The sequence below is a fragment of the Notechis scutatus genome, chromosome Z, assembly GCF_049901735.1.
Source record: "Notechis scutatus isolate UNSWTSFEM ecotype Mainland chromosome Z, rNotScu1.2, whole genome shotgun sequence".
Lineage (NCBI taxonomy): Eukaryota > Metazoa > Chordata > Lepidosauria > Squamata > Elapidae > Notechis > Notechis scutatus.
In genome coordinates, this window is record NC_142025.1 from 24,024,179 (window position 1) to 24,050,448 (window position 26,270).

Genomic DNA, 26,270 nt, shown 5'->3' on the forward strand with positions numbered 1-26,270 from the left:
GAAAGCACACAGCCTTGGGGGACCACTGTGCTAATTGTACAGGTTATCTGATGTGATTCTGCCTAGCTTCACCTGCTGCTTCCTGTCTGTTAGAAACTTATGATCCACTTACAAGTGTGTTCAGGTACTGCTAATTGGTTTAATTTACTTAGAAGAATATCTGGACTGATGGTATTGAATGCTCAACTGAAGTCTACAAAGAGGACCCTTGCATTTGGAGATTCAATGTGTTATAGGATGTAGTGCAGAGCCATATTAACAGCATCATCTGTCGATCTATTTGCTCAGTATGCAAACTGCATGGGATCTAACAGTGGATCCGTGATGGTTTTCAGGTAAGAGCAATTGGTCTGTAATCATTCAGTTCTCTGATGGAGGGCTTCTTTGGCATGGGATGATAGTAGGCTTAAAATAAAAGTATTATTACAAAAGCAACAAGAATAGAGCTGTTTCAGTCTGCTTTAGCAGTATTGGATAATGGCATTTCATCCAAAGGCTTTAAACAGAGACTTACAAAACTAGCTGACATTTTCCCCTTTGAGTAAGTTACATCAATTTCTATTTAGCATCAATTCTTGTCCTAAATTTTAGATATATTAGCTTTCAGAGAAGAAGTAACCAACAAAAGGACCTCTTTGAATTGCTTGGAAAATGGACCAAAAAGTAATCTCTGTTAAAATTGAACAACCCTCTCTCAACAGAAGGGGAGGGATATGACATCATCCCTATCCTGTCCTCAACAGTCCTTTCAGCAGTTCCAGGAAGGTTCCACACCCATTTGCACTCTGATTCAGGTGAATCTATATTCTTAGGTGACTCAGATTAACTCCCCCCAATGAGTCTCAGAAAGCAAACACTAACAGCCAGATGATTGCAAAGAATACAAATCCTTCCATTCCCCAGAATTAAGTCAGAACTCAAGAAGCTTCTTGTATGAGAAGCCTTTTGAAAAGCACAAATGGGACAACTATGATCTGAATAATTGAGAATCTCCATAGACATACATGGGACTCTTTTCTCCAGAATAGATGAGCCGAGAGAGAGAGAAAAAAACTTGCCCTGGTTTTAGTAAGCACTTCCACATCTATGGTGGACTCGAACTTGGATCTCTTCTATTTTACCACATCTTAATCACTGTCATTCTGGCTATTTTGGTGATGATTGTGTTAATTATATATTGCCTTCAGAAAGAATATCTAAATTATTGTCACCAGGGGAGTGGAAATTTATTGGTTTTGTACTTTATTTTTGTAAGCCACCCAGAACAACCATGTGTTGGCTAGCCATATACATTTTCTTAACTTCTTCCATAAATACTCAATTAATTCATTGAGATAGCTGGTGAAGACTGACTTTTTGAAGAAAATTTCTAGAAAGGAATATTACAGGTACCTAAAAGTGGTCTTTTCAGGCGAAAGATACACATCAAAGAGTTGTGTTTGAAAATACATTTTTAGAAAGAGGATTCTATATAATGAAACATTTAAACTTGCATTGTAACAAGAAGACCAAGTACCAGGCAGATACGAGAGAGAAGAACAGGTATCTTCAAAATTTTACAGAAAGATGTAAACTTAATACAACAGAATTTATCTTTATGTAGTACCAGAAAGTAAACTAAATCTTGAATATGTTCATCTAATTCTGACTGTTTAACCTAACTTTCAAATAAGCTTTTCCATTTCTTCAGTCTCAAGCAATTTTTAAAAAATATAACACATTATTTTTAAAGTTATTCTCATTATTGCAATGAGAAGGGGCTGCCATTTTGGTTTCTAACTCTGTTGTTAGAAACCAAAGAGGAGATATGGATGGTCATGGAATATACAACTAAAAAAAAACCATCCCGATTACTCCTAAGTTTTCCTATATAACAGTGAAACTTAGAAGAAACAAAGTTAGATTTAAAATATATATATAAAAAATTAGGGATGAGGAGTCAATTAAATTGTCTTAAATCATTAAAAGAACAAATCTCAGAATAACATATATGTTGAATAACGTAAGCATTTAGATAATAGTACTTACAACAAGATAACAACTCCTTAAAATTAAGCTTTGGTTATTCATATATGCCTAGCTTTCAATTCCACTTTTGGTTATCATATATTCTCACTTATTAAACTTACTTGATACCAAAAATGAAAAGGCAGAAAGCCTTTGCCCATTCCTTTTGTCAAATACAAGTAGTTTTTGATCACAATTGGACCTGGCAGCTCAGTCATTAAGCAAAGCAGTCACTAAGTGAAATCACAACTGTGTCTAACATCTTGCTTTAGCTTTCCTTTGCTTTACAGACTTAAAGACCACGTGGATTGGTTGCAAGGTTATTTTTCATCACCACTGTAACTGCAAACAGTCACTAAATGAGACCAGCACTAAATGAGATCTGTATTCCAAACCGAGCACTTATACCAACCTACAATTTATTCTGCAAAGCTTAATTATGCCTAACCACAAACAGCAATGACAGTTTCTTGTATCTTTCTTTTGAAATGTACATTTCTATTGGCCATGTTTTAGAAATTGAACAAAATGACATGTTATCCCTGATAACTTCCATGAATGGATAGTATATTTCTCTTTCTGAAATGTTGTCAGATATTTTTCATTCTATTTCTCCTTATCCTTTCATTAACAATCAAATTCAAGTCTCAAATATTCAGTTCTTAAGTACATGCAAGGACAAGGATTCTGGTGACCTCTGCACACCATTTCAAAACTGAAAGTTCTAGACATTCACAGAGATGTTTCAAGGAAAACTTTATTTATAAATCACATTTATAGATTGCTCAACTCATAACAATTCTAGGCAGCTATAAATGTGATTTATAAACAAAAGTTTTAGAGAACCTGAATTCTCATAAATAAAAGGAAAAGGAATATAGCTTGACCTTTAGTGTTTTGTGTGTCAGACTAACAGTCCATATCAAATTATCTCATTTCTGGAAAAAAAAACCAATTAGCAATAGTTAAGCAATTATTTTCTACATAAAGGAAAATTGCAATCATATGCATGCATACTTGAAACTCTTGTAATGTTTTATTAGATAAAACTCCGCACAGGAATTTGCACAAAATGCCAAGGTTGGTTATATTGACCTTGCTGTATCTTATTCGCATATAGATCTCATAGTCAGTTTGTGGTTCAATAAATTCTACAAAATCATCAATGGGTTAATTCAGTAACCAGTGCTGGAAACAGTGGTTAAATAAACAAAATACTGGCCAGTGCTGAACTACCCCATGCCAAATTGGGGCCACAATTTTGCTTAGGAAAAATAGACCACGCGACCTTTTTCTTGGAAACTTGACTGAGGCTTGGCGGGCCAGAGAAGAGAGGCCAACAACAAGGAGGGAAAACGCTGCGGAATACTAAGAGTTACCTGCAGCCAGCAAGCTCGCGGCAGAAGTGGGCGGGGCGCTTTCGTCTCCGTACGCACCAGTTAATTGGACAGGGTCGCTGCGGGGGGGAAACAAGAAATGGGGCCCACTTTAGCTTAGACTTTTCAATTTCTCCTCGCAGCCCAGAAGCAGATGTAACTTCAACCAAAGTCCCCGGCAGCGCACGATGCCTTTCTTCCTCTTTCCTCCCTTCACTCCCTCAGACTCACCAGGAATCTCTGACTTCCATCATCTCACATGACTGTAACGTCTGTAAGTAATAACCTCCCACTTCAGTGGGGGAAATGGATATCTGTAGCGAGGCATGGCGGGATTCGTAGTCTTCTCACTGATTTTGCGAAGCCATAGAACCGAAACCCGCCCCGGCAATTCTCTTCTGGGGCAGTTCTATTCCCGGCATGCAATGGGAAGTTGCGGGTGGCTGGGGGGTGCGGGGTGAGAGAAGAGGGAGAGAAGGGAATTGTAGTCCATCTTTGCTGGCCGGTTTGTCGGAATGCTACGGACTTACCTCACGTGGTGAGATATGGTCTTTATTTCCCCCTCAGAGGAGTAAAAGCTGCTGGCCACGTACTCCGGTTTCTCGTTGTGAAATAGCCCTGTCTATTTGTTCATATTATATGCATGAATTGTACAGAAATGTAATAACAGTGCTGTCAGTGCATTGAACAAAAGAAAATGAAACCAATCAGATGAAGCACCAGCATGAACACGTGAAAAAGTCCCTCAACTACAATATACAATGATTGATCTAAAAAACATATGAATTGACCTGAAACGAGAAAAAAACAATAAAAAATAATTCAAAGGCAATATAATTATTATAAATTATATTTCTTGTATCTGTTTTTAAGGCTGATGACATGGATGCTTGAGAGATTGCAATTGTCCAAATATTGTTAGTCTATAAAGTATTGGCTTAAAATTGATTGTCAGTACAACTTTTAGATTAGACCAATTGTATATGGTTGGAATTAAAATGTTACAAAGATAAACTTTTACATGTTAGGGAAAACATTTCACAATTGAAGCAATATCAAACACTTTCTAATTGAGAAGGCATTTGGAGAAGAGCTTCTGTTGAAGATGTTAAATTATAGAAAACTGCATATGGACAAACATCAATTTATTTAATGCAGGGGTGTCAAACTCATGTCATCACGGCAGCGTCACGTGGTGTATGGGGACTTTTCCCTCCCTTTGCTAAACAGGGCTGGTGCGGGGCCGGCATGCTACGCATCCAGCCCTCGGGCTCTGAGTTTGACACCCCTAATTTAATGTAATCTGTAGGCTTCATTTTAGAATTAAATCTTCCCAGATTGGTTTAAAACATATAAACAATATGCATCAACATTCTGTACATATATTACATGTACACATATATGTCAGAATAATATAGTGTAATATATATGACATTCTGAGATATATACTGAGACATGTCATATAAGATGTATATGTGTCATATAATACACATACCTACATGCATTCATACATGTCATGCTTTCATCACTGAGTCTTCAAAGGCTGATATTAATTACAGTAAGTAATCTAAGGTCAAAATAATTAAAGACGAGTTTTGTACAAAAATATAGTCATATTCCAATTTTTTTTTATTGGCCAGTGTGATTGATCACACAAGGAAATTGTCTTGGTGCATGTGCTCTCAGTGTACATAAAAGAAAAGATACATTCATCAAGACTCAAGAATCATCAGGTACAATACTTAATAATAGTCATGGGATACAGTAAGTAATCAAATCATACTAGGAAACAGTCAAAATCATTAGGATACAAGTGACAAAGTTATAGTCATACAGTCATAAGTGGGAAGGGATGTATGATAAGGAGTGATGAGAAGATGAATAGTAATAGTAGCGCAGACTTAGTAAACAGTTTGACAGTGTTGAGGGAATTATTTGTTTAGTAGAATGATGGCGTTCAGGAAAAAAATGTCCTTGTGACTAGTTGTTCTGATGTGCAGTGCTCTATAGTGTCGTTTTGAGGGTAGGAGTTGAAACAGTTTATGTCCGGGATGTGAGGGGTCTGTAAATACTTTCATAGCCCTCTTTTTGGCTCATGCAGTATACAGGTCCTCAAGGCAGGTTGATAGCAATGTTTTTTTCTGCAGACCTAATTACTTTCTGAAGTCTGTGTCTGTCTTGTTGGGTTGCAGAACCAAACCAGACAGTTACAGAGGTGCAGATGACAGACTCAACCATTCCTCTATAGAACTGTATCAGTAACTCCTTGGGCAGTTTGAGCTTTCTGAGTTGGCGCAGAAAGAACATTCTTTGTTGTGCTTTTTTATGATGTTTTTGGTGTTAGGTGTCCATTTTAGATCTTGAGATATGATAGAATCTAGAAATTTGAAGATCTCTACTGTTGATACTGTGTTGTCTAGTATTGTAAGAGGTGGTAGTATGGGAGGGTTTCTCCTAAAGTCTACCACCACAGTTTTGAGTGTGTTCAGTTCTAGATTGTTCCGGTCACACCACAAAGCAAGTTGTACAACCTCGTCTGTATGCGGATTCATCATTGTCTCGAATGAGACCAATCACTGTTGTGTCATCTGCAAACTTCAGTATTTCAATAGATGGATTGTTTGAGATGTAGTCATTGGTATATATAGGGAGAAGAGGAGAAAGCACACAGCCTTGAGGGACTCCTGTGCTAATTGTACAGGTATCAGCTGTGATTCTGCCTAGCTTCACCTGCTGCTTCCTATCTGTTAGGAAGCTTATGCTCCACTTACAAGTGTGTTCAGGTACTGCTAGTTCATTTAGGTTAGTTAGACGAATATCTGGAATGATGATATTGAATGCTGAACTAAATTCTACAAAGACTTTTTAAACTCCAATGTTCTTAGTTTTCAAGTTCCATTTTATTTTGTTCCTTTCTGTGAAGATTTTTCTCATTATAGAACTTGAAATAGCTCAGGCTAGTGTTGGAAGAAAACTCAAGTCCAGTTCCAAGCTTGGAGAAAGATGCTGAAATAAAATGGAGACAGGCTGCAGGAAAGAAGGTTTCTGTTTATATGGTAACTAGAAACTTCACTGACAACAGCATGTTTCTGGGATGCTGCTGACAAAGTGGGGCTTGAGAGTAGGTGGGCTTTTATGCATTCTTTGGGACCTTGTAATTGAGATGCATGTTCCTGTGAAAGAATATGTCCTTTAATAATTTAATGGCTGTGGCCATATTCCTATGGGGTCATGTAGGGGCCAAAGCTGGCTCTACAGGTAAAAGGGGAAATGCAAATCCTTGGTGTTTTGTTTGAGCTAATCTTGTCAGCTTTGGCTCCTTGCCTGTTGTGTTGCTTATTTGGAGTTTCTGATTGTTCTTTGCTTATGAATAGGGTGAAATGCTGCATTAAATACTAATGATAACCGTTATTATTTCAGACTTTTCAAATCTGACTTTATAAGCAATTATTTGCAACTTATGCCAGCCATTCTGTGTGAGGTAAGATATTTGCTGTTTTACAAGCATGCCATTTCAGCTATCTTTTCGGAACGCTATTTTGCCTGTTCTAGGCCACGTATTAAGGATCTGTTTAATAGGACTAAATGAGCTTCATAATTAACCAGCAAGAAAAGTTCATGCAAGCATAATTACAGAAGCAGTTTGCTTTTCATGAAATCTGTCATTTGACCTGATTTCAAAGTTTCAATAATCACAAACATACCCTGCACAGTCATGTGATCACATTTTGGCAACCAACTCATTTTAGAACCATTTGCAGCAGTGTCACGTGACTTGATTTTTGACAGTTCTAGATGGTTTCCACTGTTTGCCTCTGGTTTCTAGTGAAAACCAGACATTGGATAAAATAGATAAGCTTAATGATCACAGTTTTTGCTTAATGATTGCCACAGGACAGATAGTAAAAATGGTGACCTGCCTAATCACTGCAACAACTTACAACCATAATTTTGGATTGTAAATTGTAGTTGAGAACTACCTGTTCATGAAAACTATCTGTATTACCTATAGCTCAGTTATAATTGAGAACTACCTTTACATGTTTTCATAAGTTAAGTATAATTTCTACCCACATAGTCACTGTATTTTTCACAAGCTGTAGAAGTTAACTAGAGTATACTATACTTACTTTTGAGAGCAGTTAGTATTTTATTATTATTAACAGAGATAGAAATACAAGTTTCATGGGAATTTGATTTATGTTTAATATAGTTATTTATGTTTCAGAGGGAACAAAATATTCTACGAACTAGAAGAATAAAGACCTGTTATATGGATTCTGTAAAAGAATTTTACATAGGTAGAGTGTGGATACAATGTGAGAACAGAAGCTGTTTAAAATGGAGACTGTTACTGAAAGATGATGCAGGAAATATTGATTCTAATGCACCATGGTACTGCTATATGAATATTGATACACAGTTTAATAAATGTTCTGTTGCTGAAGAATATTTTCCCAAGGAGTCTCAATTTCAAAAACATGGATTAAAATATATTTATTCTAAGTTTCCATTAGGAAGCTTGGTTCTGGCAAAAATGCAAACATGGCCAAGGTAAGATTTTAAGAAGTTAAGCATTAATTACAGATAATTTAGATTAATTGCAACTTTAAAAAATGATATGATATACAAATGTTCTTTAACCTTAGCACACCATAATTATTTTCTTTTTTTAAAATATATTTTTATTACGTTTCCATTATTAAAACATAAAAACATGATTTCAACAGCATTTTTTACATCTATACAGATTTTTATCTTGTATAGCTTAAGACATTGTATTTAGATTAATATTGAATAATGACTTTTTCTATAATTGTTATTCTTATATTCTTATATATTTTATGTATTTACATTTTACTTTCTTAAGGCTTCTTACAGTTAGATTTCTTGTCTTATTTCTTGTTTCTGTTTGCTACCCAATCATACCATTTATTCCAGATTAAGAAATATTTAGAGTCTTCTCTTTCCTTCAGTTTCAGTGTTAACATGTTCATTTCATCACTTTCCATTATTTTTTGTAATATTAATTCTTCATTGGGAATATTAGGAGTTTTCCATACTTGTGCAAAAGCTATTCTTTTTTTTTTATAAAACAAATTTTATTGATTTTAAAGACAAACAAAACATAAGACATCAAAGTATAAAACCTCCTTTCTCAAAAATTACTTATAAGTTTTAACAAGGCAAATAAGGCATTATTTTTTAAAGCATAGTTCCACATTATCACATTTCCATTTAAACACATATATATCTTTGCCAAATTTCTCATTGTTTCTCCCTTCACTTTTATTCAATTATATTTCTTTCTATCAAGGTTTTATTAATTCTCCATCAAGCATAAACACACAAAATACAGAACATAAAACAAAACATAAAAAGATAAAACCTTCTTAATTATTATTTATACATGTCTTTTCCAAATTTCTCTCCCTTTAGTTTTATTCCTCCAAGGTTTTATTAATTCACAATCAAAACATAGCTAACCAAAACACAAAACATAAAACTTCTTTTGAAAAGTGGCTTAGCCCCGGGTTACATCTTTTTTAACAGACCTAAATCAAGTTCGTGCTCACCTTATATACCATTCATATCTTATTAACCATTCTATATTTTCTATATAACTTCTCCCTTCTTTTCACTCTCTTAGTTATATTTTGTTTATTTCATCTTATTTCAGAATCATTATGTTTGTATCTTTTGTCCGTTCTTTTCCAATCATCTATTTATCTCTTCTCTTTAGCAAAAGAATTTCCCCTATAATCACTTTTAAGGTGTGACGCCTTTCCCTAAAGTAACACTTAAAATAATACATAATTTCTATCCTGATTCTGCTTAGTACATTCTACATGTTGCATTTTGAAAAGAAAAAGAATAATAAACTTATAATATAATTAAATATATAATTTCCATTCTAATTCTAATTCTATTAATAGTATAACTAAACATTAATCATTTTACACATTCTCTTTGATATTTTATTAAATATTGAAATCTATCATTATAAAACATTTTAATATTTTAATATTTTGTTAAATCTTATAATATTCCAATAAACTATTTCAAATGCAAATACTACAATACTATCTTATGTACTCTTGCAGAATCTTTCTTAAATTATACATCCTTTATCCTTTATCTCTAAAAAAAATATCTTGTTCCAGACTGTGGCTTTTTTTCCCTTTTTCCCTCCCTTTCTTCTTCAGTCTGATCTTTTTGCCCCCACCTCTCCTAACCTCCACCTTTTTAACTTCCCCTCTCTGTTGTAATTCTCTTTTCAATTGCTTTCTAACATTGTACCTTTTTTTCACCTTATTTTTCTTTTTCTTGGTTGTTTTATTAAATCTTAAATTCTCATTTTTCCTTCCTCTCTTCCTATTTTCTTTCTTAATCAATTTTTTTGTCCATTAAACATGGTTTCCTTTTCTTCTTTTTCTCCTTCTCCTTCTTCATCAAGTATTTGCTGGTACGTAGAAACTGCCATTTCTAAAAAGTGGAAGACAGCTCCCAATGAATTCTTGCCATTTGGTTCTCTTTCCTTTAATTTTTCATATTCCATTTTTAGTTGATCCAGAGATGGTGCCATTGTAAATTTTTAAGAACAACCCAGATGTTTTTAATCTTAAGGTAATTTGCAAATGTCAAAGTTATCAAACAATCCAAACAGCCAGAAATTATTTCCTCTTCTTCTCTTTGCAACTTTTCCTCCTGGGGCAAAATCCCAAATATATTTTAAAGCCAGATTACAAATAGTTGTTGGTCTTATAATCTTCAAAGCGTCTCCTCCAACCAGTTTTAAAAGATTTTTTTTTTTTAGTCCTCTCCTTCCCACTTATAACAAAGAGCTTGTTTTTACCTTAAAGAAGCAGGTTTTTCTGTGCTCATTTGCTTTCTCCGTAAGGAAGGGGAGTGAACTTTCCTTTCAGCACTTTCGCAGCCGATAGTAACTTCTTTTGGAAACAAATGTATCAATCCAAAAGTCAGGTTTCCAGGGTGTTTTAAAAGTAACTTAATGTCCCGGTTCAGCCAAGAAAACTTCTCCTTCTGTCTTCCTCCTGCACAGTCTTATCCAGTTGAAGATTCCTTTATGGCTGCCATTTCTGACAGCCGCTCCACCGCCTCAGGAAAAAGGAGTCTAGCCGGCTGGGGAAAGGGGGTGCGATATCCCCAGACCCCTGCCCGGATCTTTTCTGTCTTCCGCTGCCTCTTCGGGGCAGCGACAACCTCCAAATCCAATTGGATCGGGGGTACCTCAGCGGTGAGCGCAGCAGGGACCCGCAGAGAAGCGGTTTCCTGCCGCCGCCGAAGCCTTGCAACCGGAAGTTCCTGCAAAAGCTATTCTGACGGCTGTTGTGATATGTAGCAATAGATATTTTACTTCTTTTGGGATTCGATCTTTGATAATTCCTAGAAGAAAGGTTTCCGGTCTGAGCTCGATCTGATGACCGGTGATCCCTTGTACCCAGTTTTTAATTTGGATCCAGAATGTCCTGGTCTCAGGGCATAGCCACCACATATGGTAAAATGTACCGTCAACTTTTTTACATTTCCAACATTTTGGCCTTACGTTGGAATATATTTTTGCTAATCTCGTTGGGCCAAATACCATCTGTAAAACATTTTATACAGATTTTCTTTGTATGCTGAAGATATAGTTATCTTATAATTTACGTTCCATATTTTCTCTTATTCCCCTAATTCTATGTTATATCCAAAATTCTGCGCCCAAGCTATCATTGTACCTTTCACTGTTTCCTCTTCCATTTTAAAATCTAATAAATATTTATATATTTTTGTTATAAATTTTTGTTCCAGTCCCATTAAAATTTTGTCCAATTGGTTTTGCCCATTGTCAAATCCAAAATCTTCCAAATCTTTTTTATATTTATTTTAGATTTGCAAATATGGCCACCAATCGATTATAATTCCATTTTCCTTTAGTTTTTGATTTGATTTTAATTTACCTTGACTATCTAATAATTCCTCATAACTTACCATTTTCCTTAAATCTAATCTATTTGGGTGGATCATGGCCTCCATGGTTGACAGCCAACGTGGTATTTCCATATAATGTTTATTTTTAATTTTCCTCCATGTTCTAATGAATGGATCTCTTATTAAATTATGATTGAAGTAAGTATGTATATTACGTTTTTTCTCCCACAAAAATGCATGCCAGCCTATCTGGAGGACATGGCCTTCTAGTGTTAGAATTCTCTTGTCTTTTAACTTGACCCAACCCAATTCAGCACCGCTGCTTGATAGTAGAGTTCCCATTCTGGTAGTCCAAGACCACCTCTGCTCCTATTATCTTATAATAGTTTCATTTTAATACATGGCTTCCTGCCCAACCAGACAAATTTGGACGTCATTTTATTTAATTCTGTCAAAAAAGGTTTTCCTAATTTAATCAGGATCATTTGAAATAAATATATTAATTTCAGTAAGGTATTCATTTTCAATACCGCTATTCTTCCCAATAAAGACAGTTTGAGTTTTGCCCATTGTTCCAGTTCTTTTCTAATTTGCTTTACCAATTTAGTATAATTATCTTCTTTTATTGACGAACATCTGGGAGATAGCCAAATTCCCAAATATTTCACCTTTTTTGCTATCTGAAGTCCCATGTTATTTTCCAATTCTGTTTTCTGCTTTATAGTACAGTTTTTAACTATCATCTTAGTTTTATTTTTGTTTATTTTGAGTCCTGCCACTTCCCTGAATTTTTCTATTTGTTGTAACAATATTTGTCCCATGTTCATTGGGTCTTCCACTATAAATGCCAGATCATCCGCAAATACCTGAACTGTATACTCTTCGTTTCTAATTTTAATCCCTTGTATCTCTGGGTTTTGCCTGGTTGCGCTAGGAGCACTTCTAGGGACAAGATAAATAGCAAAGGTGATAATGGACACCCTTGTCTCACTCCTTTCGCAATTTCAAAATCATCCATGCGATCTCCATTTCTCAGTACACTTGCTTTTTGATTTGAATATATTTCTTGTAGTGTTTTTTCTATGTTGGTTCCAAAATTCATGTTTTTAGTTTGGTACAGCATAAATTGCCAATTAAGATTATCAAATGCCTTTTGCGCATCCAAAAATATTAGAGCTGCCTGTTTTTCTGAATGTGCTTCATAATATTCAATTGAATTTAATACTGTTCTAATGTTATTTTTAATTTGTCTCTTTGGTAAGTAACCGTTCTGGTCTGGATGTATAATTTCACTCAAAATCGGCTTCATTTTTTCTGCCAATATTGTCATAAATATCTTATAATCTGTATTTAGCAACGAGATTGGCCTATAATTTGAAATTGTTGATCAGTGCCATCTTTTGAGATTAGGGAGATGTATACCTCAGACCAGGACCTCGGGAGTCTAGCTTCTAATAATGCCTCATTATATAAATCTAGTAGTATTGGTTTGAATATTTCGTGCAAATTTTTATATAATTCACCAGGTAGACCATCGGGCCTGGGGTTTTATTATTATTTTGTTTTTGTATTGCCTTTTGCAGCTCTACCAATGTTATTTTTCTTGAGTATTTCTCTTTTTTCGTGAGAGAGTGGGCTCAGATCATTTTCCTCTAGGTAGTATATAATATTTTCTTTCATAACTTCTTCTTGTTTATAAAGTTCACCAAAATAGCTTTGCACAATTTTCTTTTTCTCCTCCATTTGATAACATATAGTCCCTTCCTCATCTTTAAGTTGCTGAATTAACCTTTTTTCTTTCTCTATCTTTAATTTATGAGATAACCACCTGCCAGGCTTATTTGCTGATTCAAAAAAGTTCTTTTTGACAAATTTTAAATTGCATGCATTTTCCTCTGTAAATATCAAATTTAATTTATGCCTAGCCATCCCTATTTCTTTTTTTGCTTCAATATTTTTTGGATCTTTTTGGAATTCACATTCATATTTTTAATCCTTTTGTAATTCATTCTGTTTCTTCCATTTTTCTTTGTTTTTCTTGGCTGTACAAGCTATTGATATAGCTCTCACATAGGCCTTTGTAGTGTCCCATAAATTTTGTAAATTGGTGTGTTGTTAAAAAATATTTCTAATTCATCCTTAATTCTCTGACTGTATTCTTTTTCTTTTATTATTTGTGAGTTTAATACCCATGTCCTTCTTCTTTTCCTCTGTCCTCCAAGTAATTTTCATTGGGTTATAGTCGGCCCATATATTGGGCATTATTTCTACTGCAATTATATCTTTCTCAATTGCCCCATTCACCCATACCATGTCAATTCTCGACCAAGATTTTTGTGGACTAGAATAAAATGTATAATCCTTCTCATTTGGGTTTCTCTTCTGCCATATATCTTCCAAATTAGTTTCTTTTATTAGGTCAAAAAAGGTTTTTGGTAGAGTTTTCTTTTTTTTCTTCCTAATTTGTTCCACACTAATATAGACCTTTTCTACATCTACAATGGCATTAAAGTCCCCTATTAAGCAAATATTTTCTTGACCCATACTAATTATTTTATCGTATAATCTCTTATAGAACTCCTTTTGATTATCATTAGGGGCATATATCCCCACCAATAATATTTGTTTTTGATACATATTAATTTGTACCATTAGATATCTACCTTATTTATCTGCGTAAATTTGTTTTACATTTATCCCTTTTTTAACATAAATTACTACCCCCCCCCCTTTTTTTTTTGATCTGCCAATGCTGTAAATAGTACACCTAATTTGGGGCAGTCTAGATATTTTCTGTTGTTTTTGGATATGTACTTCTTGTAAACATATAATATGTACTTCTTGTAAACATATAATATAACATATTTTGTTTTGTTGATTCGTTCAATATTTGTTTTCTCTTAATCTGGGAGTTCAATCCATTGATGTTTATTGAGAGTAATTTAATTTCTTCTTCCATTATCGAGTATAGGTCTGTCTCAATCTTCTGTTGACTCTTGCTTCTCTTTGTGGTCTTGTTCTTAGTCCTTCTCTTTTTGATTGTTCTCTCTCTTCTTTACCTTTCTCTTCTTGTTCCGTTTCCCATGTTTCCTGTTACTGGTCTTCTTGTTGGTCCTCCTGACTCTTACGTTCCAGCTCTTCCTTACTACTCCCTTCTTCTTCTATTTCTACCAGCTGGTCATAGAATTCTAGCACCTTGTCGATGTTTTCAATTTTTATTCTTCTTTCTTGCCACATCACCAGCATTCCTTCTGGCACCAGCCATCGGAACCAAATATTTTGTATGTTCAGAAGTGCCGCCAGAGATCTATAATCCTTCCTTAACTTTCTCACCCACCTCGGGATCTGTTTTAAGGTCATGATTTCCTTTTCTTTATAAACCACCGGCTCATCCTTTGTAATTTTATATACAATATTTCTCACATTTTTCCTGGTGAACCTAATGTGGACCTCCCTTGGCAGTGTATTTTGCCTCACGTAATTTGTGTAGATTCGAAAAACCTCATCAAGTTCTTTTACAATCTCTTGTTGGTCCCTCTGCAATGCTTCTGCTATTAATTGAGACATTATGGCTCCTAGATCTTCATCCTTCGATTCTGGGACATTCTGGAACCACAAATAAAATGCTGTGTGTTCCATTTCCAAATGGATTATCGAGTCTTCCAAGTCTCTGTTCATCTCTGTTACTTTTCTGTCCATCCCTTCCAGTCTCTTATCTGTTTGTTCTGCTTTAATTTCTATATTTATTATTTTCTATTTAGCTTCCATTACAGTTCTCCAACAATTTGAAAGTATAAACTGTGGTGGTACAGTGATTAGAATGCAGTATTGCAGACTAACTCTCTGCTCACTATCAGGAGTTCAATTCTGACTAGCTCAAGGTTGCCTCAGCCTTCCATCCTTCTGAAGTTGGTAAAACGAGGATTCAGATTGTTGGGGACAATATGCTGACTTTGCAAACCACTTAGAGAGGGCTATAAAGCACTATGAAATGGTATATGATGATGATGATGATGATGATGTTCATCCATCGTGTTCGAAGAGGACCTTGACATCTAACAGGTCCAGGTGTGTCTGCAGGTGGCTGTTAAGGCCTATACAGGCACAGAATGTTCTGCCACATGTCAGGCAGATGTGTGGACACCATTGTTGCAGCATTTGCAGCTCTGGCTTTGCGGAGTGCTCGCTTCTCTTGTGCTATGGTTGTTCTTCTGTTTTCAAATGTCTGATAGCCTTGGTGGATCAATGTGCACCATGTCAATCGATCTTGTACCAGGGTTTCCCAGGAGGTGGTGTCGATATCCAGAGACTTGAAGGAGGCTTTCAATGTGTCTTTATATCTCTTCCCTTGTCCTCCGTGCAATCACTTTCCTTGAGACAGCTCACCATAGAGGAGCTGTTTAGGGGTGCGATGGTCTGGTATCCTTGCAGCTGGGCCTGCCCAGCATGTCTGGGCTTTCATCAGCAGGATGTGAACTGATGGCAGGCCTGCTCTGAAGAGGACTTCTGTATCTGGCACCTTGTCCTACTACCAGATCCTCAGACATCTATGGAGGCAGGCCATGTGGAACTGGTTCAATTGCCTAGTGTGCCTCCTATATACTGTCCAAGTCTCACTGACATACATCAGGGTAGTTAGCACTATTGCTCAATAGACTTTGAGCTTTGTAGCAAGACTTATTCCATGGAGGTTCCACACGTTGGTCAGTACTGTGCCATATGCAGAGCTTGCCTTGGTGATTCTGCAGTTAACCTCAATGTCAATTGTCACTGTGCAGGAAAGGTATGTAAATTGGTCCACTGCTTGCAGTTTTTGTCCCTTCTTTGTGATGGTGGGCTCTTGGTGTTGGGCATTTGGAGCTGGCTGGTGTATCACTTCGGTCTTCGTTGTGTTAATGAGGAGGCCAAAGTTGTCGTATGCTGCAGCGAATTTATTTATTATTTATTTTATGTATTTATTTAGCTGATTTGTCAATCGCTTACATAAGATAATAGATATAAGAATAAACATGAATATGAATACAGGAAATAGGTATGAATAAATGGGGACAATAGGACAGGGACGGTAGGCACGATTGTGCACTTATGCACGCCCCTTACAGACTTAGGAATGGGGTGAGGTCAATAGTAGATAGTTTAAGGTTAAAGGAGTGGGGGTTTGAGGATGTAACAACAGAGTCAGGTAGCGCATTCCAGGCACTGACCACTCTGTTGCTGAAGTCATATTTTCTGCAATCAAGTTTGGAATGATTTACATTGAGTTTGTATCTGTTGTGTGCTCTTGTATTGTTGCAGTTAAAGCTGAAGTGGTCATTGATTGGTAGGACATTGTATCAGATAATTTTGTGTACTACGCTTAGGTCCAACCATAGGCGGCGTAGTTCTAGGTTGTCCAAGCCCAAAATTTCAAGGCTGGTGGTGTAGGGCAGAAGAGTGTAGTGCTCTTCTCGTTAAATACTTCTGGACTTACTCAATTGTATTAATGTACGATATACAGTGTGGATTCCAGATACATGATCTGTATTTGAGTATTGGTCTAGTAAAGATTTTGTATGCCCTAGTTAGTAATTCAATATTACCAGAGGAGAAGCTTCATAAGATTAGATTTACAACTCTTAGTGCTTTTTTGTCAGTGCTGTTACAGTGAGGTCTGGTGCTTAAGTCATTTGATATGAGTACTCCAAGATCCTTGATAGAGTGAGGGTTGTCAGTGAGGTCATATCTGCCTACCTTTTATTTGGTGTACTGATTTTTTTTTTAATCAATGTGTAGGACAGAGCATTTGTTGGTCAAGATTTGGAGTTGCTAATTGACCATTCAGACCATTCAGACACATTTGTCCACACTGGCTTGCATTTCCTGCTCTGATCCAGCATTCAGGGCACAGTCATCAGCAAAAAGAAGGTCATGTAGCACACTCTCCTTTATCTTGGTGACAGCCTGGAGTCTTTTAAGTGGTATATACTCCAAAGTGGTATATAAGTCTAAGTGCTATTGCTATTACTATAAACCAAAACATGCCAGAACAATATATTTATGAAGAAGAATTGTGGTTAATAAAAGAAAATATTTTTAATAACTTAAACATTGCCTCTTAAATTTGTGGAAGAAACATGGAAAATATAGGAAATATAATTATAGCATTTTGGGATTTCTGTCAAGAAGTGAAATTAACAGCACAATCTTAATATGCAAATTCATAGGGTGAATGTAATTCAAAGAGTCCATCACAGGGGGGTGAGTCTGCCTACCGAGATAAGGTAGACCTGTTGCTTTTGTGGTGTGGAGACAATAACTTGGTCCTCAACACCAATAAGACCAAGGAGCTTATAGTGGATTATAGAAGTAACAGATCAGACATCCAGCCCTTGCTTATCAATGGAGACCGAGTGGAGCAAGTGGCCAGTTTTAAGTTTCTGGGTGTTACCCTAAAAGGGGACCTGACCTGGGGTGCCCACATTGCAGCCCTGGTCAAAAGGGCCCAGCAGAGATTATGCTACCTGAGACTTCTCAGAAAACAACAACTGAATGAGAAACTGCTGGTAACCTTCTACCGCTGCACCATAGAGAGCATTTTAACATACTGCACCTCTGTATGGTTTGCCAATTGCACAGTGGCAGATAGGAAAGCACTCCAGGGGGTTAACGTCATTGCCTAGAAGATTATTGGTTGCCCTCTCCCCTCTTTGGAAGAGCTTTATAGCTCCTGCTGCTTTAAGAAAGTTCAAAACATTCTCAAAGATCCGTCTCATCCTGGGAACCCTTTTTTTGAACTATTACCATCTGGCAGATGGTACAGAATAATAAAAACAAGGACAAATAGGCTGAAAAACAGCTTCTATCCCGGGGCAGTAGCTCTTTTGAATCCTACTGTATAGTCCAGTGTTGGTGTGGTGTTGGGAGTTTTCGGTTCAATGTGTGAAGGCTGAATGATGTGTGTTTGTGTTTATTTTCATGGTCATGGTCATGATATACACTGAAGATAGTATTTGATTTCGTTGAACGAGGTGCAATGACAATAAAGTAAAGTAAGTAAAAGTCAACTAGAAGTCCTTGGCAAGCCCATGAAATTGGAGCACAAGATAGAAGAGGTGGGCTAGCATGTCTGTGGATCCCCTGAATCCAGTAATTAGACTTCCCAGTTGGTTTCAGTAGGAAAGTGTGTTTGAAACAATAACAACTTTATATTTTGAAAAACTACTCATCTTCAATTCTTACCAAGATTTTATAAGTATAAGATCTTTAATTTCTTATTACCTTATGTCTGCTTTTTTCCTCTAACTTACAATTGCTGTACTGGTTATTCAATAAGTCTTTTGCTGATATGTCTCCAAACATATTTCTTCCTAGATATAGCATAGACCTATGTATTTTATTTTTATCTGGACTTATTTTTAAAAACATTTTATTTTAAGATGGCCTGGCATTCTTTCTCCTGATCCTATTGATGGACAGTATGTGAAATACGATTTTAATGGACATGTTGAAAGTCATCATGTAGAGTTTCTGGGGAATCCCCATTCCAGGAGTTGGACTTCCATAAAATACATTGATCCTTATCCCAGTTCATTTAAGGTAGGTTAAAAAAAACAACCTCCAGATAAACCATTACATTAAATTATTTAAATTCATAGGTTGCCTCTTATAGTCAGGTAAAATACAGATTTTTTTAAAAAGCCACACTATTGATATACCAATACATAATGAAACTATGAAATGGTTTGTGTCATTTACTAAAAACGTATAATAAATTAATGCTAATAGTTTGGGTTCCAAGGAATCTTGACTGACCATTCAATAAATTACAGGTATTCTTTATGTGCTAGATAAATAATTTTTAGGATAATCCAAAGCATATTAGAGTCCTACATGAAAGAATTGTGCTATATATTCAGGCTGGTTTTAGAAAATAACATTATTTCTGATGCATACTGCATAATTAAGAAATGATACTAAAAAAAGTCAATATATGCTTCATTGATTAAAGAACGGTCTTCAATTATACTGCAAGTAGTATGATATGCTTAGAAAAAATAGGAAACTCAAAACATCTCATTGTCCACATGAAAAATTTATACACAGAATAAGAAACCACAAGTTGGAAGGAACATAATGAAATAGGTTGGCTGAAGGTTGTGAAAAGAATGAGAATTGATCCTTATTCAATTTATATGCTTAATATATATTGAGTAGGAAACTCCATTGGAAGTTATAGCGGTTGTCTGATTATGGCAAGAGAATTGCTAGGCCCAACAACCCAAAAAGACATGTGGAATTACTTCTGAAAAGTTTTCTTTACTGTTCTTCATCTGTAGACAGAAATTTTGCCAAAGTAAAGCAACTATTTGTATCACCATATTGTAGATAAAATCTGAGAACTGCTATGGAGGATCCTTATTAACTCTCTTTCTTCCAACCAAACTATTTAAGCTTTGCTGCCCTTTTGCCCTCTGGATTTCATCCCCTTCCTCCTGGGAATCCAGACTACATTCCACCAAAGGAATGGTGTTAACTTCCTCCAAAGCCAAACCACTATGTCATTGCCCCAGGACAAAACCAGATTTAGTGAGTGATTTCTGTTGTAGGTTGGACCATTAATAAATTAGATCAGATCCACAATTGTCATGGTGGCCATTAATTTCAAGCCACTTCTGAGCCCAGGTCCAATGAAACCAGGTTGAAGTCTCTTAGGACCATAAGTCTGGAAAACTTCATCAACAAATTTATTTATTTACTGGTTTTCTGAACTATTGGGAACGGTAATGAACTGGTAGAATCCCATCCCTGAATTGTGCCCTGCTAGGGACCCACCTCCAGCACTCGTCTACCACTCCCCTTGCCTCTTAGCACCTCCCTCCACCCCCTTGCCTCTTAGCGCCCCCCCCTAAGTGATCCCACTGCCCCCCAGGGGGCAGTACTGCCCACTTTGGGAAACACTGCAATAGACTATGGCCTATGGCCAATTGCACAAAGGGAATTTCACATTCAGTTATGAATTACAGTATGTCTGGCACAGTATCCCTAAAGGCCACCAGAGACTCATTGTAATTGCATGTAGGAATTACAAGGGAGACAGGTGAAAGAGCCATAGACAGTCAGTCAGTCATAGACAGCCAACAGTCAGAAAAGCAGCAGTGAGAATGTGGGATAAAAATATCTCAGAAGAGACCCACCCTAGCTACTTGGACTGTAAGAGTGGAAAAGAGAGTTATATTTTCAGACTTGCAAGATTCTGTTAATGTCACTTACAATAAAGTTAGAGCAAGTACTTCTGGGTGTGCTTCTTTTCTGGACCTTCCACATTTGAAATTTATGAATTATCAAATTAAATGCACCACCTCTAAGTACTACATAATCATTAATTATCTCCCCTTTTAAATCCCATTAAACATTTAACTTTTTATTATCTAAAACATTAAAATTAATTATCCCTTTAAAACTACAAAGCATATATAAATCAGATTCTGCATGGTTTTTCCCCGTCTTAATTCCATAAGATTTGTTTACAATTTCAAAAAAAGAAGACATTAATCTACTCATTTGATCCTGAACCCTAATGTTAATTCCATTTCAGCTCTCCTTCTATATCATTTCATTTATTTCAATATATTTAATACACATATTTCTTACAATTATTTCAATACATTTAATAAACATATTCCATTAGTTATTGCAGTTATCTCTATACATTACAGATTTACAGATAATCAGAGTTGGAAGGGACCTTGTAGATCATCTAGTCCATTTTTCTACAGTGCAGAAAAGTATTCTGAGATTGAAAATATAGTTGGGGAAACACTACATTTCAATATGACCTTCTGAGAAAAAATAACTTGTACTAGAAAGAAAGTAGTTATGTATGTCTTACAAGCTTATCTGCTGGACTTAATGGCAAATCAATGCTTGAAATGGCTTAAACGTAAGCAGATAACAGATAATCAGAGTTGGAAGGGACCTTGTAGGTCATCTAGTCCAACCCCCCGCCCAAGCGGGAGACCCTACACCATTTCTGACAAATGGAAGTCCAATCTCTTCTTGAAAGTCGCAAGTGATGGCGCTCCCACAACTTCCGAGGGCAAGCTGTTCCATTGGTTGATTGTTCTCACTGTCAGAAAGTTTCTCCTTGTTTCCAGGTTAAATCTCTCCTTGTTCAGTTTCCATCCATTATTCCTTGTCTGGCCTATAGGAGCTTTAGAAAATAGCTTGACCCCCTCCTCCCTGTGGCAGCCCCTCAAATATTGGAAGACCGCTATCATGTCTCCCCTGGTCCTTCTCTTTACTAGACTAGCCAAGCCCAGTTCCTGCAACCGTTCGTTGTGTGTTTAGCCTCCAGTCCCCTAATCATCCTGGTTGCTCTTCTCTGTACTATTTCTAGAGTCTCAACATCTTTTTTATAATGTGGTGAACAAAACTGGATGCAGTACTCTAGGTGTGGTCTTACCAGGACCTTATAGAGTGGTATTAGTACTTCCCTTGATCTTGACTGTATCCCTCTGTTAATACAACTTAGGATTGCATTAGCTTTTTTGGCTGCTGCTGCACACTGCTTGCTCATATTTAGCTGGTTGTCCACTAAGACTCCAAGATCCCTCTCACAGTTACTGCTATTGAGCCTGGTTTCATCCAGTTTATATGTGTACTTTTGGTTTTTCTTGCCTAAGTGTAGGACTTTACTTTTCTCTATATTGAATTTCATTTTATTAGATATGGCCCAGTGTTCTAGTCTGTCAAGATCCATTTGGATCTTGAGCCTATCTTCTTGGGTGTTAGCTATTCCTGCCAGCTTAGTATCATCTGCAAATTTGGTAAGTTCCCCTTCTATTCCCTCGTCTAAGTCGTTAATGAAGATATTGAAGAGTACTGGGCCTAAGACGGAACCTTGTAGCACCCCACTGCTTACTTTCCTCCATGTAGACTTAGACCCATTAAGGACTACTCGTTGAGTACAGTTTGCCAGCCAGTTGCAAATCCATTTAGTGGTGGTGCTATCTATTCCACTTTTTTCTAGCTTACTAAGAAGTAGATTGTGGTCTACTTTATCGAATGCCTTGCTGAAATCTAAATATATTATGTCCACAGTATTTTGCTGGTCTACTAATTTAGTCACTGTGTTGAAGAATGAAATAAGATTGGTTTGGCATGATCTGTTTTTAACAAACCCGTACTGATTGCTAGTTATTACTTGTTTCTAGGTGTTGGGAAATCTTTTTTTTTTATTATTATCTTTTCCAGTATCTTTCCGGGTATTGATGTTAGGCTGATTGATATTAGGCTGATAGTTTCCTGGGTCTGTTTTTTTTCCCTTTTTTGAAGATGGGAACCACATCAGCTCTTTTCCAGTCTTCTGGTAGTTCCCCGGTGCTCCAGGATTTTTGAAAGATATGGTGCAGTGGTTTTGAGATGACCTCTGCCAGCTCCTTTAAAACTCTGGGATGTAATCCATCAGGCCCCGGTGATTTGTTTTCATCAAGATCAGACAGGTATTCTCTTACTATTTTTTTGCTTATTTTAACTTTTATTTCTGGTCTGTCTTTTACAGTTATGTTTTTGGTGGGTTGAGCTATAGTTTCTTTTTGTGTGAAGACAGATGCAAAGAATGAGTTAAGCAGTTCTGCTTTCTCTCTGTTGCCTGTTACTTCCTTGCCATCTTCTCTCTTTAGTGGACCGACTGTTTCCTCGATTTTTTTCTTGTTATTTATATGTTGGAAGACTTTTGTTGCAAGTCTTTGTTCGTTCTGAGCCTTTGCTATCCTGACTTCGTCTTTGCAGATTCTGGCTATCTGCTGATATTCTGCCTTAGTTGTACGTCCTTCTTTCCATTTTTTGTACTTGTCCTTTTTTTCTTTCAATTTGCCAGAGAGATCTTTGTGTAGCCATGCTGGTTTCTTCTTGGATTTCTTGTTTTTCTTTCTCAAAGAAAAGAGCTTAAATTCCACTATCAAAAAGTAACAGTTCTATTTCCCATCTTATCAGTCTATGTGTCCCTATTTCATGACTTTAAATTTGTTTATGCTACCCCCCCCCCCCCATCACCTTGCAGAATCCCTTTTTAAATATTAATCAGCCATTATCTCTGTGTCTTTTAATTAAGCAGTTTTTTCCATTTTTTTACAATTCCCATATTTCTTTGTTTCCAAATCCTGTTTCTTATCCCTTCTTTCCCCTTCCATTTACCCCTTTATTCTTTCTCTCCAGTTTTTATCTCCCTCTCTATTTATAGCTTCCTTCCGCCCTTCAACTTTCTGCTGATTCTTTTTATCTTTTTTAATTTTCCGGATATTCCCCTCCTTATTTAACTTCTTACATCTATTCTTATTTCCACTCTTTTCCTCCTTCTTTCCAGAATTCTTTGTTCTTGGTGGTAATTAAAAATGGCATCTTCTCCGTTGAGCTGCTGCGAGCATCCAGATAATGGGAGGTGCTCTAGTCTTCGCTCTGATAGGCTGAGCTATAAATTGAAGGAACTCTCCTCCTCCTCCACGTGACATCTCCACGCATTCCCCCAGTTTTTAGCTCAGCCTCGCAGAACAGGCAGCTTTAGCTTTTCGCTCCTTGGCCGAATTGGGATTTATCTCTAAAACTATTCAGGTTTGAATTTCTTCTTATTTTTCCTCCGGTCCCTGCGCAGTTGAACTGTCCTTATTAGAAGGGTCATTTTTTTCGCCCTCAGGGGGAGATTGGGGGTTTTAGGGCCATTTCGCCCCTCCACCCCCTCCTCTGGTGCCTGCCCTTCTAGCCGCATCGCAGCGGCTTGTGTTAGCGTGCTGCATAGCGCGTCGTAGCGTCTTTCCCCCCACAAACGCAGGAGAGAGAGCGAGCTCTGCTCTCTCTCAGGCCCCTCGTCCTGCCGCGTTTCTTTTGGCAGTTTCTTTCCTTTTAGAGGGGATTTTCCTCCTCCCTGAGTGAGTGCTGGTTCCGGCGGCCATTTTGGGTGTGCCTCGTGGCCGGCCGCCATTTTTGTTGTGGCATTTTTTTCACTTTCGTTTTTGGCTGTGACGATTGAGAGGCTTAGAACAGGACCGGCAGGCCTGTTTGCAGTTTGTTTTTAATTTTAAGGGGTCTGTGGTTCCGTGCCCTGCTGCCCTGCTTTTTAATTCTCTTGGTTGGCTACGCAGCGACTCTGAGGTGGAGGAGAGACACTTACTTCCCATTGGTGTTGGGAGGCTGTCTCAGGAGGCCAGTGTTTTTCTTCCATAGATATTTATATAATTTTTTCTTAAAAATTTCACTCCTTTTTTTGGTTCTTTTTTGCCTGGCCCCAGCGTTCATTTGATCCATTGGTTCTTTTACACTTTAATTTGACCTACCTTAATTTGGCCTACTTTTGATTCCCTTTTTTGTTCAAAAATAAACAATTAAAATAAAAAAATAATTAAAAAATAATAATAAAAATAAAAATAAATAAATACAAATTCAATAACACAAATTTTTTTTTTACCAAAAGGGGGACGCAGCCCAATATTAAGGTAGCCGGCCCACAAGTAGGCCGAACTCCTAGGCGTGCCAACCGCCTTTGTATTAATATTACCTTATTCAGGTTTTATTATGGCAGAAGGAAATCCCAGAGGTCCTTCTTTGAAGGCTAAGGCAAAGACACATCACCTGCGCAAGCGGACCGTGGAAGCTTCCAAAGCCTCTCAAAGGGACGCACTTAGGCGTCACAAGGCTTTGGAGAAGGAGTTTGATAGGCGTTCTAGGGAATCTCAATCTGTACCACCAGCCCCCCCTACCCCCTCTACTTCTACTCACCCTCTTCCTTTGCCAGAACAACCTTCTGTTTCTAGGCGCAGTTCTCCTGCTAGAAGCCTCCAGACCACCCGGCCTGAAGCAACCTTCACGCCAACCGCTGCAGGTTTGCATCCAGAAAACCCGGCCTCATCCATTATCCCGGACAGCATTAGAGAATGGATGCAGATGGCTATCAAACAAGGAATAGCAGAGGGCATGCAACAGTTGTCCAGAACTGGATCCCAAACGATGGCACCTGAGGTCGAGTCGATGTCCGGAAGATCTCTCTCCAGGCCGCCATCACATCACGGTCAGGTACCTTCCCATGTGGAAGCCCCCTTCCTGGAAGGGGGGGTGAGCCAGGAAGAGGAAGAAATGGGGTTTGAACCTTTCAGGGAAGAGGAAGGTTCAGACAGGGGGTCGATCCAGTATTCAGAGCCATTCTCTGAGGTAGACCCCATGGAAGGGGAAATGTCCGAGGACGAGGGCATTTCCCTGACCAGCCAGTACACGTAGGCTTATTTAAGCCACACTTGTTTAAGTCCTTGTTATTCAAGGCAAAGAATGTTTCGGGCCTGATTCCCCAGACCTCTTCTGAACCATCACCGGCGATCCCGGGGGACCAGAAGACTTAGTTTTCAGTCAGCCGGTCATCGAAACCGAGGTCGTTCCAACTCCCCCGATTTTTTCCGATTTGGTCGCTAGACAATGGGCCTCTGCCGGCCCCCTCCCGCTCCCTCCAGTCAAGACAAGAGGTTGTTCAATCTCGACACCCGGAGGTGGATGATCCAATAGTGCGGCTAGCGTCCTCATCCAACCCCACTGACGCCTTAGAAGCGCTTAAGCCGGAGGATAAGCGGGCCGAGATGGCTTTACAGCGAGCGCACCAGTCGGATGCTTGGGCCATCAGGTCGGCCACAGCCGCATCGTTCTTCACCCGGGCTTCTATCAGGTGGCTCAGGCAGTTAAGACAGCATGTCCCCCCTTCAAACACTAGGGCACATCAGGACATTGCGAAACTAACGGCCGCAGCAGAGTTTGCGGCCGATGCTACCTTTCATTCTGTAAAGTTTTCCGCTAGGGCCATCTCCTCACACGTCTCTGCACGTAGATTACTGTGGCTTCGGCACTGGCAGGCCGATGTCAAGAACAAAGCCAAATTAGCCTCAGCTCCTTTGTCAGGAGGGAAATTGTTTGGCCCTGCACTTGATCCGTTGCTGATGG

General features: G+C 37.6%; 2 protein-coding genes across 3 annotated transcripts in view; one reads left to right on the plus strand and one right to left on the minus strand.

The window, feature by feature from the left end:
• AZI2 (5-azacytidine induced 2) overlaps window positions 1–3,663 on the minus strand; it is a 34,395-nt gene extending 30,732 nt beyond the window's left edge. The window contains exons 1-2 of one of the 2 annotated variants that reach the window (XM_026686583.2): window positions 3,615–3,663; window positions 3,387–3,463 (exon numbers count right to left, since the gene is read on the minus strand). In XM_026686583.2, coding sequence (XP_026542368.1) covers window positions 3,387–3,463; window positions 3,615–3,637 — 100 coding nt within the window. In that variant the 5' untranslated portion in view covers window positions 3,638–3,663. The remainder of the gene's footprint in view (window positions 1–3,386; window positions 3,464–3,614) is intronic. The other variant, XM_087945636.1, reaches the window with a different exon arrangement.
• A 105-nt stretch (window positions 3,664–3,768) lies between these two features.
• ZCWPW2 (zinc finger CW-type and PWWP domain containing 2) overlaps window positions 3,769–26,270 on the plus strand; it is a 63,681-nt gene continuing 41,179 nt past the window's right edge. The window contains exons 1-3 of the mRNA XM_087947304.1: window positions 3,769–3,921; window positions 7,612–7,937; window positions 18,734–18,893. Of these exons, the coding sequence (XP_087803430.1) occupies window positions 7,657–7,937; window positions 18,734–18,893 (441 nt within the window). The 5' untranslated portion in view covers window positions 3,769–3,921; window positions 7,612–7,656. The remainder of the gene's footprint in view (window positions 3,922–7,611; window positions 7,938–18,733; window positions 18,894–26,270) is intronic.